Source organism: Python bivittatus, unplaced genomic scaffold, assembly GCF_059951505.1.
Source record: "Python bivittatus isolate LINGU-HERP-01145 unplaced genomic scaffold, Pbiv_v1 ctg000080_np1212, whole genome shotgun sequence".
NCBI classification, from domain to species: Eukaryota; Metazoa; Chordata; class Lepidosauria; order Squamata; family Pythonidae; genus Python; species Python bivittatus.
The window spans coordinates 54,943,485-54,960,179 of record NW_028277035.1 but is presented as its reverse complement, the minus strand read 5'-3'; the positions used below and the strand labels follow the sequence as shown (position 1 = coordinate 54,960,179).

General features: G+C 40.4%; 1 protein-coding gene across 8 annotated transcripts in view; it reads left to right on the top strand.

The window, feature by feature from the left end:
- The window catches only part of RAF1 (Raf-1 proto-oncogene, serine/threonine kinase), a 113,040-nt gene that overhangs the window by 44,649 nt on the left and 51,696 nt on the right, over positions 1–16,695 (top strand). For 2 of the 8 annotated variants that reach the window (XM_007425566.4, XM_007425565.4), the window contains exon 1: positions 12,738–12,893. The exons of 3 other annotated variants lie outside the window; for them this stretch is intronic. In XM_007425566.4, coding sequence (XP_007425628.1) covers positions 12,783–12,893 — 111 coding nt within the window. In that variant the 5' untranslated portion in view covers positions 12,738–12,782. Of the gene's footprint in view, positions 1–12,709; positions 12,894–16,695 lie in introns of those variants that run through there. 3 more of the 8 variants (XM_007425567.3, XM_088134118.1, XM_025164983.2) reach the window with 3 other exon arrangements.

Sequence of the window (16,695 nt, the reverse complement as noted above, 5' to 3'; positions counted from 1 at the left end):
TTTAACAAAACACAAGGTGCTAGGGCAGCATAACCTACTACACTATAAACTATGTTTTTAATCCACAATAGCTGGATAGCTAAGAAATTATATTATGGCTTAAAACAATGTATGAACTCAGCATTTAAAAAACGGAACAGAAACAAAATAGGTTGGGGGAAGCAAAATAGGTACACTAAAACCCAAGTCTTTGCTTTAAAAAAGTTAAAAATATTAAATATTAAAAAATAGCTAATAAATTGTTTTAAGAAAGTACCAAAAAATTAAAAATTACACTACTGAATTAATGAAGCACAAACTGGTGGTTGCATAAATGGAGCCGATGAATGAATGACATGCAGCCTGCAGGTAGTCTGCCCACCTGTGGTTGTGTGTTGCATGAATAGAGCAAATTGCAGTTTAATAAACTAACAGTGTTAACTATTAACATTGGATTAGTATGGTATGTTAACTAGTGCTATAGATGGGTTTGCACATCATACTTAAACTAGTTTATAAATAGATTTATAGTGTCATCTCAAATTGTAGTTAGATAAATGTATCTTACTCTGGCTATTTTGTGTTATATTTATTTATTGGATTTGTCCATAAAAGGCCACCCAATTGTCAAAGGACCGATTAGCAGAGCCAGAAAGTAAGATTCATTTAAATTTCACCTTCTGTGCTCACACACTAAAGTGGTTAGCTAGACTGGCTGCAAAATTTAGCATAAGGATTCTTCTGCTCTGTTTTCTCCCCCCCCCCCCTTCAAAAGTTCATAGAAAATTGTGTAATTAATCTGTGTCCTTCCTTGAATCTGTCTCCAATTCACAAGGCCTTCTCCCACTTGAACCTAATCACAGCCTGGACATATCTTCATGACACTGCTTCTACCTTATCCCCAACCTATACCAGAAACAGCTTATAGGCATCCATCGCTGTTACAGGATTAAAGTAATGTTTTATTTATTTACATTTATTTATTTATATTTCAAATTTAGATACCGCCCATCTCATAATTTTACCCCTTAAGCAGGCAATAAGCTGCAGCATTTTTGCTACGAGTATAGTCTCATGCACTTCACCAGCCCTTCTGTTGCAATCAGTTAATCTCCTAGGGATGGGATCAATCTGATTCCTACTGGCCACTTGAGGTTGGTGGATCAGCATGGACAGGAGTTCCTATTTCATGGTGCAACTCTCCCTTCCAGAAGAGTGCTAAATTCATGTCCCAAAAGAAAATGAATAAAGCCCCTGGTTTGGTGCAGATGTTTTGTGCAGATGTCATTTTCTACAAGGGTTTGTTCCAGCTTCTTATTTATCATCTGTTACAATTTTCAGTGATCCCTTCATGGATCACTGCCTTGTCGTGGCGAAGGAGCTTGCATAACTCAGTGAAGCCATGAGCTATACTGTGCAGGGCCACCCAAGACGGACAGGTCATGACAGAGAGTTCTGACAAAATGTGATCCACTGGAGAAGGAAATGGCAACCCACTCCAGTATCCTTGCCAAGAAAACCCCATGGACAATGTTAAAAGGCTAAAAGATATGACGCCGGAAGATGAGCCCCTCAGGTCGGAAGGTGTCCAATATGCTACTGGGGAAGAGCGGAGGGCAATTCCAAGTAGCTCCAGAAAGAGTGAAGCGGCTGGGCCAAAGCCGAAAGGACGTTCAGCTGTGGATGTATCTGGAAGCGAAAAGAAGGTCCGATGCTGTAAAGAACAATATTGTATAGGTACCTGGAATGTAAGATCTATGAACCAAGGCAAGCTGGATGTGGTCAAACATGAGATGACAAGATTGAACGTCGACATCTTGGGAATCAGCGAACTGAAATGGACGGGAATGGGTGAATTTAATTCGGGTGACCATTATATCTACTACTGTGGGCAAGAAACCCTTAGAAGAAATGGAGTTGCACTCATAGTGAATAAGAGAGTGGGAAAGGCAGTAATGGGGTACAACCTCAAAAACGACAGAATGATCTCAGTGCGTATCCAAGGCAAACCATTCAATATCACAGTCATCCAAGTCTATGCCCCAACCACTGATGCTGAAGAAGCTGAAGTTGACCGCTTCTATGAAGACCTACAACACCTTCTAGAACTAGCACCAAAAAAAGATGTCCTTTTCATCATAGGGGATTGGAATGCTAAAGTAGGAAGTCAAGGAGTAATCAGAATAACAGGCAAGTTTGGCCTTGGAGTACAAAATGAAGCAGGGCAAAGGCTAATAGAGTTCTGTCAAGAGAACAAGCTAGTCATAGCAAACACTCTTTTCCAACAACACAAGAGACGACTCTACACATGGACATCACCAGATGGTCAATACCGAAACCAGATTGATTATATACTTTGCAGCCAAAGATGGAGAAGCTCTATACAGACAGCAAAAACAAGACCAGGAGCTGACTGTGGCTCAGATCATGAGCTTCTTACTGCAAAATTTAGGCTTAAATTGAAGAATATAGGGAAAACCACTAGACCACTCAGGTATGACTTAGATCATATTCCTTGTGAGTACACAGTGAAGGTGATGAATAGATTTAGAGGATTAGATTTGGTAGACAGAGTGCCTGAAGAACTATGGACGGAGGTCCGTAACATTGTACAGGAGGCAGCAACTAAAACCATCCCAAAGAAAAAGAAATGCAAGAAAGAAAATGGCTGTCTGATGAGGCTTTACAAATAGCTGTGGAAAGAAGGAATGAGAAAAGCAAGGGTGAAAGGGAAAGATATAAGCAACTGAATGCAGATTTCCAGAGAATAGCAAGGAGAAATAAGAAGGCCTTCTTAAATGAACAATGCAAAGAAATCGAGGAAAACAATAGAATGGGGAAGACTAGAGATCTCTACAAGAAAATTGGAGATATGAAAGGAACGTTTAGTGCAAAGATGGGCATGATAAAGGACAAAAAGGCAGGGACCTAACAGAAGCAGAAGAGATTAAGAAGAGGTGGCAAGAATACACAGAAGAACTATACAAGAAAGATCTTAATGTCCCTGATGTCCACGCTGGTGTGATCACTGACCTTGAGCCAGACATCCTAGAGAGTGAAGTCAAGTGGGCCTTAGGAAGCATTGCTAAAAACAAAGCTAGTGGAGATGACAGTATTCCAGCTGAGTTATTTAAAATACTAAAAGATGATGGTGTTAAAGTGCTGCACTCAATATGCCAGCAAGTTTGGAAAACGCAACAGTGGCCACGGGATTGGAAAAGGTCAGTTTATGTTCCAATTCCAAAGAAGGGCAATGCCAAAGAATGCTCAAACTATCGCACAATTGCACTCATTTCACATGCTAGCAAGGTTATGCTCAAAATCCAACAAGCTAGGCTTCAGCAATACATGAACCGAGAACTACCGGATGTACAAGCTGGGTTTCGAAGAGGCAGAGGAACTAGAGATCAAATCGCCAACATTCGCTGGATCATGGAGAAAGCACGAGAGTTCCAGAAAAATATCTACTTCTGCTTCATTGACTATGCAAAAGCCTTTGATTGTGTGGATCACAACAAACTGTGGCAAATTCTTAAAGAGATGGGAGTACCAGACCACCTTACCTGTCTCCTGAGAAATCTGTATGCGGGCCAAGAAGCAACAGTTAGAACAGGTCATGGAACAACCGATTGGTTCAAAATAGGGAAAGATGTACGACAAGGCTGTATACTGTCATCCTGCTTATTTAACCTATATGCAGAGTACATCATGAGAAATGCCAGGCTGGAAGAATCACAAGCCGGAATTAAGATTGCAGGGAGAATCATCAACAACCTCAGATATGCAGACGATGGCAGAAAGTGGCAGAATAATGGCAGAAAGTGAAGAAGAACTAAAGAGCCTCTTGATGAGGGTGAAAGAGGAGAATGCAAAAGCTGGCTTGAAACTCAACATTAAAAAAACTAAGATCATGGCATCTGGACCCATCAATTCCTGGCAAATAGAAGGGGTAGAAATGGAAGCAGTAACAGACTTCATTTATTTGGGCTCCAAGATCACCGCAGACGGAGACTGCAGCCATGAAATTAAAAGACGCTTGCTCCTTGGGAGGAAAGCTATGGCAAGCCTAGATAGCATATTAAAAAGCAGAGACGTCACCTTGCCAACAAAGATCCGCATAGTCAAAGCTATGGTTTTTCCAGTAGTAATGTATGGCTGTGAGAGCTGGACCATAAAAAAGGCCGAGCGCCGAAGAATTGATGCCTTTGAACTGTGGTGCTGGAGAAGACTCTTGAGAGTCCCCTGGACTGCTAGGAGGTCAAACCAGTCAATCTTAAAGGAAATCAACCCTGATTGCTCATTGGAAGGATTGATAATGAAGCTCAAGCTCAGATACTTTGGTCACCTAATTGCGAAGAGAGATCTCTTTGGAGAAGACCCTGATGCTGGGAAAGATTGAAGGCAAAAGGAGAAGAGGATGGCAGAGGATGAGATGGTTAGATAGCATCACTGAAGCAATGAGCATGAAACTGAGCAAACTCAGGGAGGCAGTGAAGGACAGGAAGGCCTGGCGCAATATGGTTCATGGGGTCACGAAGAGTCGGACATGACTTAACGACTAAACAACAACAATTTTCAAATTTTGTAAAGCTTTCACCTTAGCCAGACTGAATGCAATGCCCTCAGCAGTCCTTTTTGGATGTTTTAAGGGCATTCCTATGCACCTTTGATTAAGTCCATGTGGAGATGGCTCAATAGAAACACTAAGCCATATGCTATTATATTGTTCCCTATATAAAGACTTTAGACAGATACACACACACACACACACACACACACACACACACACACACACGATACTGAAGAGATATCCTGGCAGGGAGTGTGATTTCTATTTAATGTTACTCCTTTCAGACAAGGACCCGAAAATATCCTCCCAAGTTGCCCAGTTTGGTGCTACCATCTGTACAATACGCTCCACCATTATTTAGATTTAAAACTTCATAACATAGTATTTTACTTTGATATATTTTAGCATTTTTATTTTAATTTTTAGATTAAATAATATTAACTGTTTTGTTTTATATATATACATAAATGTAAGATGGTTACTATTGTATATTTTGATTGTATCTGGCGTTAGGGCTGTAATAAACGTGTGTGCGCACGCAGATGTATTCAAAGGGAGCCTGACTATCAGCTGATCATAGGCCTTCTTTTGGATATGGGTTTGCTGCTATTCCAGATTATGGTTCTTCCAGTGTAAACTAAATCCCTTTGAATGCACCCATGGAAAACACTTGTGTGAAACCAGAATGAGTTTTTACAGATGGTTAAATCCATTAATCTAGCTGTCTGTCGAAACTTGCCACCTCCTACAAACCCAGATCCATCCCACATTAAGGAAGGTGATAATTGAAGGTTATCCCACTGGCTGATGATGTTTGGTGGAAGGGGAGGAAAACAAAGCCACAGGAATCCACCGATTCCTGTCCTTAACATGTTTTATGCCAGCTTTACCAAGACAGCACCACTTACTGGCATCATGACTGTGGCAGGATAGGGACTGCCAATGGAGGCAGCAAAATTTATGCCGATATAGTTTTCCGCAGGTTCAAGGACCGATGGATAGCACTAATTGGACCATAAGGAAGAGCCCACCATTGATTTACATAGTAAGTTGTCAGTTAAAAATGATAACACCTTTTGGGCATTGAGAAAAAGAATGAATGGAGGGGCACGGAGTTCAGTCTTCTGTTCTCCACTTTGAATCTCACCATGATTCTGAGGAATGCCTAAGAAAATATCTAATTCAGCGTTTCTCAACCTTGGCAACTTTAAGATGAGTGGCTGGCTTGGGAATTCTGGGAGTTGAAGTCCACTCATCTTAAAGTTGCTAAGGTTGAGAAACACTGGTCTAACTGCATTTGATTGAATGGAGTTGCCATCCTTTGCACAATTAAAAATCGTTAGTGTCTTAATGATTTGGAAAATTTAAACAAATTTAACCAAATACAGTTAAAGCTTCACTTTATAGCTTCCCCATACAAAGACTTAAATAAAAGCAAGGACAAAACCTGTTAAGAGAAGAATAAGATTTTTTTTTTTAATTCTACAAGGCATCAGACCATTGAAAACTGTCAGCATGCATAGATCATTCTGAGGCCCAAATATTAGCTTTTGACATTATTTTGCTGAATTGTGTTTGATGGATTCAGTTTTTTAAATTATGAACATCCATGACAGCACTGAAAGATCTCACTAGTGAAAAGTTGAAGAATCTTAAGAATGCTTATACAATTCAAATAAGAGTTACCCCTTCACCCATAAAGATGCATTTAAAAAGAGACTGCCCCATACTTTTATCACATTTTTAAAACATTTGTTTTTCACTTATTCAAGATCAAATGTGTATTGCCTCCAAACATTTAATTATCCTAGTAACAATTAGCTAGATTAAACACTAGAAAAAGAAAGTGGAATTCTCATTTGATATTTGACTGTGAACACAAGAGTATTTGTATGTACTGCATGTAATCCAAGTTTGGCAATAACTATTTACTAATGCCAGATGGCATGGCAAGTTATAGCAAGCCATGATTTGTTAGGTATATATTTAGGCCACTATTTCAGCCACTTTTCTGCTGTTTGATCAACATTTCTTGGGCTTTTAGGGTTTTTAAAAAAATTATTTTAACATATGATGACAATCTCTCTATAAGATTGAGGTTGGAAAATCAGCCTTATCTACTGTGAAAGTCTCTTGGATGCTACTGCTTCATGAACTTTCTCAAATAGCCCTGAGTCCAGCAGAATTTCCAAATTGCACATTTGATTCTTGAGCTAATATCAGTGTAAGCTTCACCCCACATCTCTCTCACATCATCTTTATCTGGATTAAGCATCAACTTTTTCTTCCTCATCCTGTCAAAACTGTCTCTAGAATTGCTCACCCTCCATAGGATAAGCAATATAAAACATTTGCATGTTTTTAAAAATAATTTTTATAGAAATTTCAGTTACAGTAGTAAAAGCATATACAAACTAAACTCAGAGAGAAAAAATGAGATACAAAGAAAGAATAAAACGTCCAAGGAAAGAAAAAGAAAAAAAAAAGAGGAAAAAAAGATACATTTAAAGAAGTGACTTCTGATCCTCATCACAACAAATAAAAACAAACTTAATCATTCTTCACCCCTATAAGGTTACAAATATCTCTTCTTCCTTTAACCTATCCCTTATCCATATGCAAATCCATAAATCATCAACTTTTCAGTCCTGGTGCCAGGAAAAAGTCCATTAAGGGTTACCAGAGCTTTATAGAAACATGTCTTATTTTAACCTTGGTCAAACAAACCAACTTTATATTCCTTCTTCTAATAATCTTGATCTTCAATTCATTCAGATATTGTTGTAGGATTTGATCTCTCCTCAATTTTTCTTTTTCCCATGCCAAAGGCTTCTTCAAGACTTTAGCAAACCTCTTCTGTAAATCTAATAAAAAGTAATTGCCCAGGCCATTGTATTTCCACTTTAATTTTCAACGCTTTAACCAACTTCTTTTGTGTATCCATTAGAAAGCCCTTATCCAGGTCATTCTCTTGGCTTGTCATTTGTGTTTCCACTTTAGTTGTCTTTTCTGTCTTATAAACAGAAGTTTTTAAAAACTTTCCAATATTTCTGGTTCTAATATTTCTACATCAGACAAAATTTGTTTCACCTCTTTATCCTGTAAATTTCTCAAAATATACTCTTTCACATCTGTCATTCCTTTGTTAACATCTTTTAAACATAGTCTATCCATAGAAGGAGACATTATTGCTGACATTGTGCTGCTAGTTTCTGACCCCATTCTTCAAAAGTCTCCTGGAGTATTTCAAATGTCATAACATTTTGTGTCAGTTTGTAAATTCCAGTACTAACCAAAAACAAAAGGCAAACTTTCACTTTTTTCCTTTTCCTGCCTAAAATCTTTAGTCCCCACTAGTGTCAAAATTCTGAAATCATAAAGTCTCAAATTTCTGTTATAACTGAGGATAGACAAATCAATTTAGTTCCCCACAAAAGACTATTTATATAATTATTTCCAAAATCTTATAGTAAAAGTCCTAATATTCCAAACTTGTCTGGTCCCTTAATTCATTTATAATTTTCTTGAATCAGAGTCTTATTTAGCATTTTGCTGTTTATTTCTAATTCTTTAAATTCTTAAGCTTATAGTTAATTTTTATTTTATTCAAGAATGTAGGTAAACTCACCAGGTGGCTGTTCAAACTTGTTGTTCTGAAGATCTCTATTAGCCTTAAGATAGTTAAATAGGCAACTTCTGAAAGTGCTTAGAAAGAGAGGCTAGCGAACCCAGTGTCCATGAAAAGCTTTGTGATGGAAAACTGGTGTCTTGCAGTCTCCTCACAAGAAGCAGCTGTCCAGAGCACATGTGGGTAATTTCCTGTCCTCTCCTTATCCAGAGAGGTTCCAAGGAACTGGTCCACTTGCCAGTTCCTCAGTCTTTGCCATGGTCGTCATCTCTGCTCATTCAGAGACATGCTAGTTTGCCATTTCTTCCTCGGAAGTCATAAAATATTTGCATGTTGATGACAATTTAGCACAATCCTCTTGACTTCCTTTAGTGGTTTCACATTAAGAAATACAGAGGATAGGATAAAACATTATGGCACTGATGCCACCCAGAGTTCCTCTCACAGTAACCCTGTAGCTCTTAAGCCACATCTAGGCAAATGACCCCCCCCCCCCCAATAGTATGGCCCATGGTATAACATGTTGCCATGAGATCCCTGAGAACAATAGGATTTAATGTCCTAAATCCATGTCTGGACTTAGTCATCCACCAAGATGACCAAGAGAGCTTCATGACAGAATTTAAAAGAGTCCTGTTTTTGCTAATTATCTTATTTTCACATGCATGCATGCATTTATATATGTACAGTTCCTACAGAGAGATGTAGAAACAAAGATTAGTTGCAGGAAGTGTGACATGCACATGCACTGACTTATGTCCTGTGCTTCAGCAATTGGGGAACAGCTGTTTCTAAAGAAGATAATTAGCAAAAAATAGTGAATAATTTATTCAAAGAATATAAATTCATATTATCCAATTTTATTGATGACATACACTCATGCATATGAATTAACATGCCAGCTGTCTAGTACATGGATTGATAAAGTGTTTCCAAGAATCCTAGTGCAGAAATAACAAGACAGATTGGCGAAGTCAACATTTATGAAATTGGGAGTTGAAGAAAGCACCATGAAATAGCAGAACATAGATTTCAGAATATCAGGGAAAAATGTGAATGCTGCGGAAAAGATAAACTGCAGGACTGAAATGAATAAAAGAGGAAAAAAGAAGAGAGAGTACTTAGTGGCATAGAGAGAAAAGGAATGAGTAGCAGCCGCCTTGAAGCCTGCAGTCATTTAGTCTGTCTTTCTTCTAGCTATGGTCTTCTGTGGTGTTAGCACACACCCATTGGGAAACCCAGACATTTGCTTAGGGAGCCACAGAGTGGCAGGTGGAAGTGGGCTGGCAGCAAGTGCAGCGGCTAACCTCAGTTTGTACTACTAGGGTGACCACTAGATGGCAGCATACAGATGCATAAAAGATTACTTCATTGCTGCCCTCTGTGGTTGCAGAGATTCTTGCAGCCTAGATCTGGAAGCATGTACTGATGAACTGTGCCAGTACTGCTCTCCCTGTGAAAAAATGCCCCAAGCTGCCACAGTGGCCATTCTTTTATGAGAACAGCTTCTGCGTGCAGGCAACAGGCAGCAATACAGGTCTGATTCCTTGAATGTAGCCTTTGACTAATGATTAAGTTTGCTTTGGGACCCAGACACCTCTACTTATGCTCTTGGTTGAGCTCACATAATACACTAAGCTTAGATTGTTTAACCATGCCTTACTGAATTAAAAAGTGGGTTCCCAACATGTGCTAAAACTATAAACTATGGTTTAATCAATTCCAGGGGTTAGGTTCACACAGCATGGTCAACACCAAACCAACCACTGCATTGTGGCTTAGCAAGTTATTTGAAGGCAGCCAGAGTATCAATTGCCAGAAAATTTAATCTCTGATATTCAGCAGGCAGTCAAAACTCTGTGTGCACAAGCTCCTTCTGGACCAGTTGAAGCTTCTGGGTGGTCTTCAAGAGCAACCGCACAGAGAGAGTATTGCAGTAGTTAAGCTGCAAGGTGTCTAGGGCACAAGTAACTTTTGGAAAGGGTACATCTGGTGCACCAGATGAAGGTGTGCAAATGCCTTCCTGGCCACAGCTGTTATCTGCTCTTCAAGCAGGAGCTGTGAGTCCAGGAAGACTGTCAGATTGCACACCATCCTTGAAGGGGGAAGTGCTACCCCATCCAAGGTCAAAGATGGAATATCCCCAGATCTGTGTGGCCCAAACACCCACAGCCACTCAATCTTGATAGGATTGAGTTAGAGACTTCAAATCCACAGGGCCATCTTTTCAGGCTATCACTAATAGGAATTGGAAAACAGGATGACTTATATATCCTGTTTTCTTAAACTTAAATTCTGGGTAGTTTTAACCAGAAATGAACCAGGTTCAGACAACATGCTTAGCCAAAGAATACCATTGACTATAGTTAGGGGGTATGGAGCTATACAGGAGAGGATTAGGATGGCAGACTGTGTGTCCCCATTAAACAGCCAGAATGGTTTTTCGTATTGTACAAATATGCATGGTATTTATAATAATATTTGTATGAGGACAAAATATATATAAATTGTGTAACTGATGAAGTGAGTACAGACCAAGAAACGAAGTAGTTTCAAGGTGCTGTACTAAAACATTTAATTCTGCACAAGGATTTTGCCCCAGTTCAAAACTGGACTGGTCCAATCAGATGATGTTAACTCTGACAATGAGTCAGCTTTTTCTGGCACCAAGCCACTTTATTTTAAACTCTGAGGAAAGTTACCCTATACAACGCTGGAGATTGTGGGAGGTCCATTCTCCCACTGGCCTCCCCTTGGCTCAAGTGATCTATTCCTTTTCAAGGCAGTCATTGGAAAAAAATGCAAGCAGTCTAGCATTTTGCAAGTTGGCTGGTCTCCTGGCAAAGAGAAGGGGAAAGAACTTGTGTCAATTTCACCCTGCAAGGAGTGCAAGGAATTGCAAATGCTGAAACAGTCCAGCTAACCCTTGGTTGCATTTTAAAATGGAATTTCTGGTGTCTGCCTGCCTTGTTTAGGACTGATTCCCCCCTCTAGCTACTACAGCAGCATACCGCTATAGCATACTAAGTACTGGGAAAGCACCAACTACAGAACTGCCAGTACTGTATGAAGTCATTACATTTTTAGATACTTTTGTATGCAGCATAGTGAATGCAAGGCAGCTTGGATTTTTTCCATCACAGCAAGCTGGCTGGGCTTGTGGGGAGAGGGAGGTGTATTTGTGGAGCACTGACCCTTCCTTCCTTCCTTCCTTCCTTCCTTCCTTCCTTCTCCCCCCCCCCCCCAGGACTTTGGGGCTGATGGGACACTGATTTTTTTGCACTTCTTTGTGGACAGGTGGAGGGAGCATGATTGACTTTGGTGATCACAACATACTCCCTGTGCTCAAAGAGCAGCAGCAGTGAAGACAAATGTGTTTCAAATCTGTTTTAGAAGGAGACAGACAAAAAATGATGGTAGTGTAGAAGGGCCCTTAGTTTTTGAAGTGTTGAAATACTTTTTCTTTTTGCTCCCAGTGGTGCTATTAGGGATGAATCAGCATTGGATCAGAATTTCTCTGACAGATCCCACGCAATCTTGGGTATCCCTCTTATTTCTCCTACTTCCCACTCCATTTGGATATGTTTCCCCCTTGTACGCTTCCCCTCCTTTCCCTTCCCACTCTGAACAGCAGCAGACAGCTTTTGTTCTTTTTAAATTTGGATATGCTGCAGGTTAAGCTGGAATTGCCCTCTGCATCATTTCTTCAGGGATGCTGTTCCATTCTTTTTTAAAAGGTGTGTAAAGCTGATTTGGGAATGTTTTGAGGTGAAAGTCTTGATTCTCTGCCTAGTCTTGCCCTATTCTTAAACTAAGCAGCATGGAAATTATTACAAAATGACGGGATTCAACCATCACGCTATACTATGGCTTGCTTAAAATTATATCGAATAAGCCACATTTGAATAAGCACACTGACACATGCTAAATAGAATCAAGGCTGTGTTCACAAGCCAAAGCCCTTATTGCTCACTATGATTTATGAGCACAGCTTAAAAATGGCTAATTGCTTGATTTTGCTTATTAAAATTGTCTACCTCATTTCTATGCGACAGGCTGGGTTTGTCCAATATACTAAACTGAAGTGGGCAAACCTAGTCAGTAGGTTATTTTGTGGTTCAGTGAGTTGTGAGACCCCAAGCAACTGGATTAATTCAGCATACCACGCGCTGGCGTTTTATGTTAACGCAGCCCCTGAGACATGAATTGCTTCTAGTCTAGTTGTAATAACTCTCCAATCTCAGAAATGCAGCGGTGCAATGCACGGACGGAGCGACAGTACGCGTTTCTTGGTGTATCAACTGGAAATACAAGGGGAACGAGAAGACATCCACGAAAACGAGGCACATCTGCGAAACTTAATCCCAGTCTAGACAAAACTAGGCAGCAAAGGCACGGCGCATTTCCCGCGCCACTCTCCTTCTGAGGACTATTCTGCCCCGCAGGAAGAATTGCACGCTCCTGGCCACGCCCCCTTGCTCCCCGCGGGCAGGAATCGCAAATGGCGGCGAGGCAGGCGGGGCAGAGAGCCGCTCGAGACGCTGAAGTCTCGGCTCTCCAGACGCCAGGAATCGAGCGCCGAGAACTTCGATGGGTTCGCAATAAATGTCTCGCTGTTATCCAAGCCGCCATTTTAGATGGCGAGAGGAGAGGGAGGCTTCGAGTGAGGGAAGAGCCTTCGCGGCGGGGAAGCGGCAGCACCCGAGAGGCGGGCAGGTAAGGCGCCAGTTCTGCGTGCGGGGGGGCGACTTTCGCGGCCGGAGCCCTGGGCGGAATTGGTTGGAGTATGGGACGCTTGCTGCTGGCTCGAGAGTATGCGGGTACGTGTGTACGGTACGTAATAGCGGGGCTCGGACGGGCTGCGGGAGAAGGAGCCCCCCCCGCCTGCAGCTCGGGTTCTGAGTTTCTGCCTCGGGCGTCCGCGAGGACGGCTCGTGCTGCCGAGGAGCGCCGAGAGGGAAAGGTGGATGCGTCGGGGTCGCCTCGGGTTGAGCGGTGGGCTTCATCCCCGCTCTCAGCTTTCTTCTCCCTCTTGCACGGGATGCCTGCTTCGCAGCTTCTCCGCGAAGGAAGGCGCCCCAGTGGAGGAGGCTGGTTTGTTCCCCGTTTGCCTTTGCCATTTTGGGCTCGCGCTCGCTCTCTCGGGTTCCTTCCTCATTTTCTTTTCCTCGGGAGGGGGAAAGAGCCAGAGCACCAGCCTGTCCTGCGTTGCTGGCGGGCGTCGGAGGCACCTTGTCTGCTGGCGGCCGGCGCTGCGATGCGGAGGGACCTCCGTTTATTGACAAGAGCAGGAATGGATGCTGCTGCTGCTGCCGCCGCCGCCTCCAGCCAGCTGTCATCGGGCAGCAGGTTGGCGCTCGCTGGCTCTGCGGGGCTGTGCGGAGCATCAGAAGCGTCGGTTCGGCGGGCGTCCAGCGGGACTTGCGAGCGCCGCAGGATCCCCCTGAGCGAAACCTCCGGGAGAGGCTTTTGAATTAAACCTGCAGAAGGGATGAAAACTCATAGCTGTTGCTCCGTTGGGAGAATGAAAAAAGAGGCAGCTGCGGTTTGCCGCAAGGAGACCGAATAGAGAGGGAGTTGAGAAGCTGCTCTGCAATTTCTTGGTGTAAGGCTGATGGGGGAGTTGTGAAAACTGTTTCGGCTGTGTGGAAGTGGAACGTTTTGGAGAGAATTTATTCTTAATTCTATGGCTGTGATAATTCTGGGGATCCTAAGCGACGTGCCAGATTGCCTTTGTTTAGCCTGCTCAGATTTTCTTGGTCATTAAGTGGCCCTGATTTATGAAAGATCAAAGAAAGTTAAGTAATACAAACCAAGCCAGTGATGGTAATATAAATAGGTTTGCCTTGAATAGTCTTGAGTCTTTTTTTTTTTTTTTTGTAGGGGTTGGGAATCCGACTTGTGTAAGTAGGAATGTTACTTTCTGCTAATAGCTCAGACTGACCAAGATTAAACTAAACTAAATTATATTGATTTGCATGAGATTTACTTTCAAGTAAATCTGTGTATGATTGTAGCATGAAAAACAAAATGGACTACCTAAATAACAGTGCTTCCAGTTGAGGCTTTTTAAGGAAGAAAAAAGAATAAACTGCCTGATGTCTTTTCATTTGAAGCTCTAGAAGTACTGTATTCACATATTTGATGAAATTGTATTTTAACTCATGAAAGGTGTGTTTTTCATCTAGGTGGGTTTACACATTGTTCTAAGCCATGATTTGCTTAACTGGTTTGTTAAACTGTACATTGCAGGGGATGCAAAATAAGACCTTTAATTGTGGCCAAATGGCTGGATTCATGTTGAAGACTAACTCAAAATGGAACAAATCACATTAAAACTTAGTGAAGTATAGTTAACCAATTTGAGGAAATAACTTAATAAGTACAGCTGTTGGTTATTGGTGTACCTCTAATCAAGGCTACTTGCTGTAACATGGGTACTTGTGTGGCAATTTAATTCTAATGAAAATTTTCACTTTCAGGCAAGATTCTAATTTCAGGTTGTTTTGGTTGAATATTTTTGGTATGTTTTTGTTTGAAAAGCTGGGCTTTTTGGTAACTAGCGTATGTTGCTTTTAAATAGAAAAATTAGTGCAGTTGATGCAGTTATTCATTGTAAGACCCAACTCTCCTTAAACATTAAAAGTTATGTATTGTAGTTTTGTTTTGTTTTGCTACTATATTTTTTTTCTTGGCAGTAATATAAGTAGCTGACTGGAGAGTACAATTATTGTCAAACTAATTAATGGAATATATTGCAAAAATGGCCATAATAGGAACATGTCTAACTGCTCCTCTGAGCAGTGTTGAACAAAGCTATCAAGTTTATTTTCAGTAGTACATGGTTCTGTACTGTGCTATTCTTTTTTCAACAAGCCCTTTGTAAGAAGCTTGACTGTTGTATGAATAGAATAGAAAGTATACATAGGATCAAAATTAAAAATTGAAAAGTTAACTATCAACATTTTTTTGCAAGTTAAATCAGTTGTATCTTCTGAACAAACATTTTGTTGGGTGATGGCTAAGCCTATGTATTAGGCTTTTCAGTGCCACCTGAGTGTGTGTGATGACATGGCTGTTTATGTTCCAACTTGGTGTTCCAGTACAGCTGTGGTGTAACCAAAATTGCTTGAGTACTGGCAAATTCTCATAAAACTGTATCAATTAGCAATGTATTCCATTCACTGCACATAGTATCATTTAAGAACATTTGGGATGTCTAGTATATTTTTAGATTGTGAACTGATTGAGGTTGGTTCACTGACTTGCTGGATGGGTGTGGTGTTAACAGTAATTAAATTTGTTACAGGATTTTAGACCCAAGGGATTTTTAATGTTGCATTAAATGTTGTAATTTTTATCTTATCGTTGGTTTTATAGGATATATGGATCAAGAAAACATTTTTGCTAGCTATAGAGTAGGTACAAATCTAAGGATGCAACAACTTAATAGAGGAAGAATTATATCTTTTTGGTTAATATTTGTTTAGTATGGATTGGCTTAGAAAGTATACAGTACTTTTACATGTGTATGCTGTATTTATGAAATAAGATTTGCACTCATTTTTTAAATAAAGCGTAGAGATGGTATCATCGTTTCATAAGGCTTCCTCCTTAAATAAGCATAGAATAAATCAAAGCTCTCTTTTTAACGCTTTTTTTGCTTGCATTAAGATGTGTATCTCTTTCATCCAATGTTAGCAGCAATTCCAAATATCTCGAATTATTGTATTGTGGTAGAAAAAAGACAATTTTTTGTTGTTTCCCTACCTTGTTTTGTTGTTTCCCCACCTTTTTTTTTTCTTTTTGCACTGTTCAACACTGTGGGCTATTTCATAGTCACTTCTTTTCTTTGGTGGTCATTTCCAAAGTAATATATTTTAATACTTGGCTTGGCTTTTTCTTCTTTTGCAGTGTGATTCTCTGAATGCAGGCTTGTACTGGAGTATCATCCTGACTCATATCTTCTTTCAGTTTGGATATTTGTAGTTTTCCTCTCTTTTGCAGATCACCAAAGTGAGAAACCAAGAATCTCTCTCAAAGTTCAAAATAGTTGCTTGGAGTTTCAAAAATGGTGTTCCTAGAAGGACACTTCCATCATGTTATTACACCCAAATAAAACTTTGCCTTGATCCTAATTGTATTGTAATATCCTTGCATGCATTATTTAGTTTGAAAAATCTCCCTCTCTCCAATGAATTTGGCAATGAAATATTAATAGGGCAGTGGGTATTTATGGGCAGATAATTTGGGATCTTTGAGTTAAATGGTTCAACATATATTGCATTTTTAAAAGTTCGTCTCACTTCCCCTCTCAAGTTTTTCATTGTAAATAAGGAATTGAGACATCTCTAAATACAGTGTACATGATAAATCTTCCAGAATGTCATGTTCTGTTTGATTTTGTGTTGTTATGATCTTTACTATATTATATTTAGGAGGGAATAACAATCTTTCAAAGCCAGTTTCATAGGAAATATTGCCGGGGAAATTGATGCAGATTAGGAAGAATATTTGA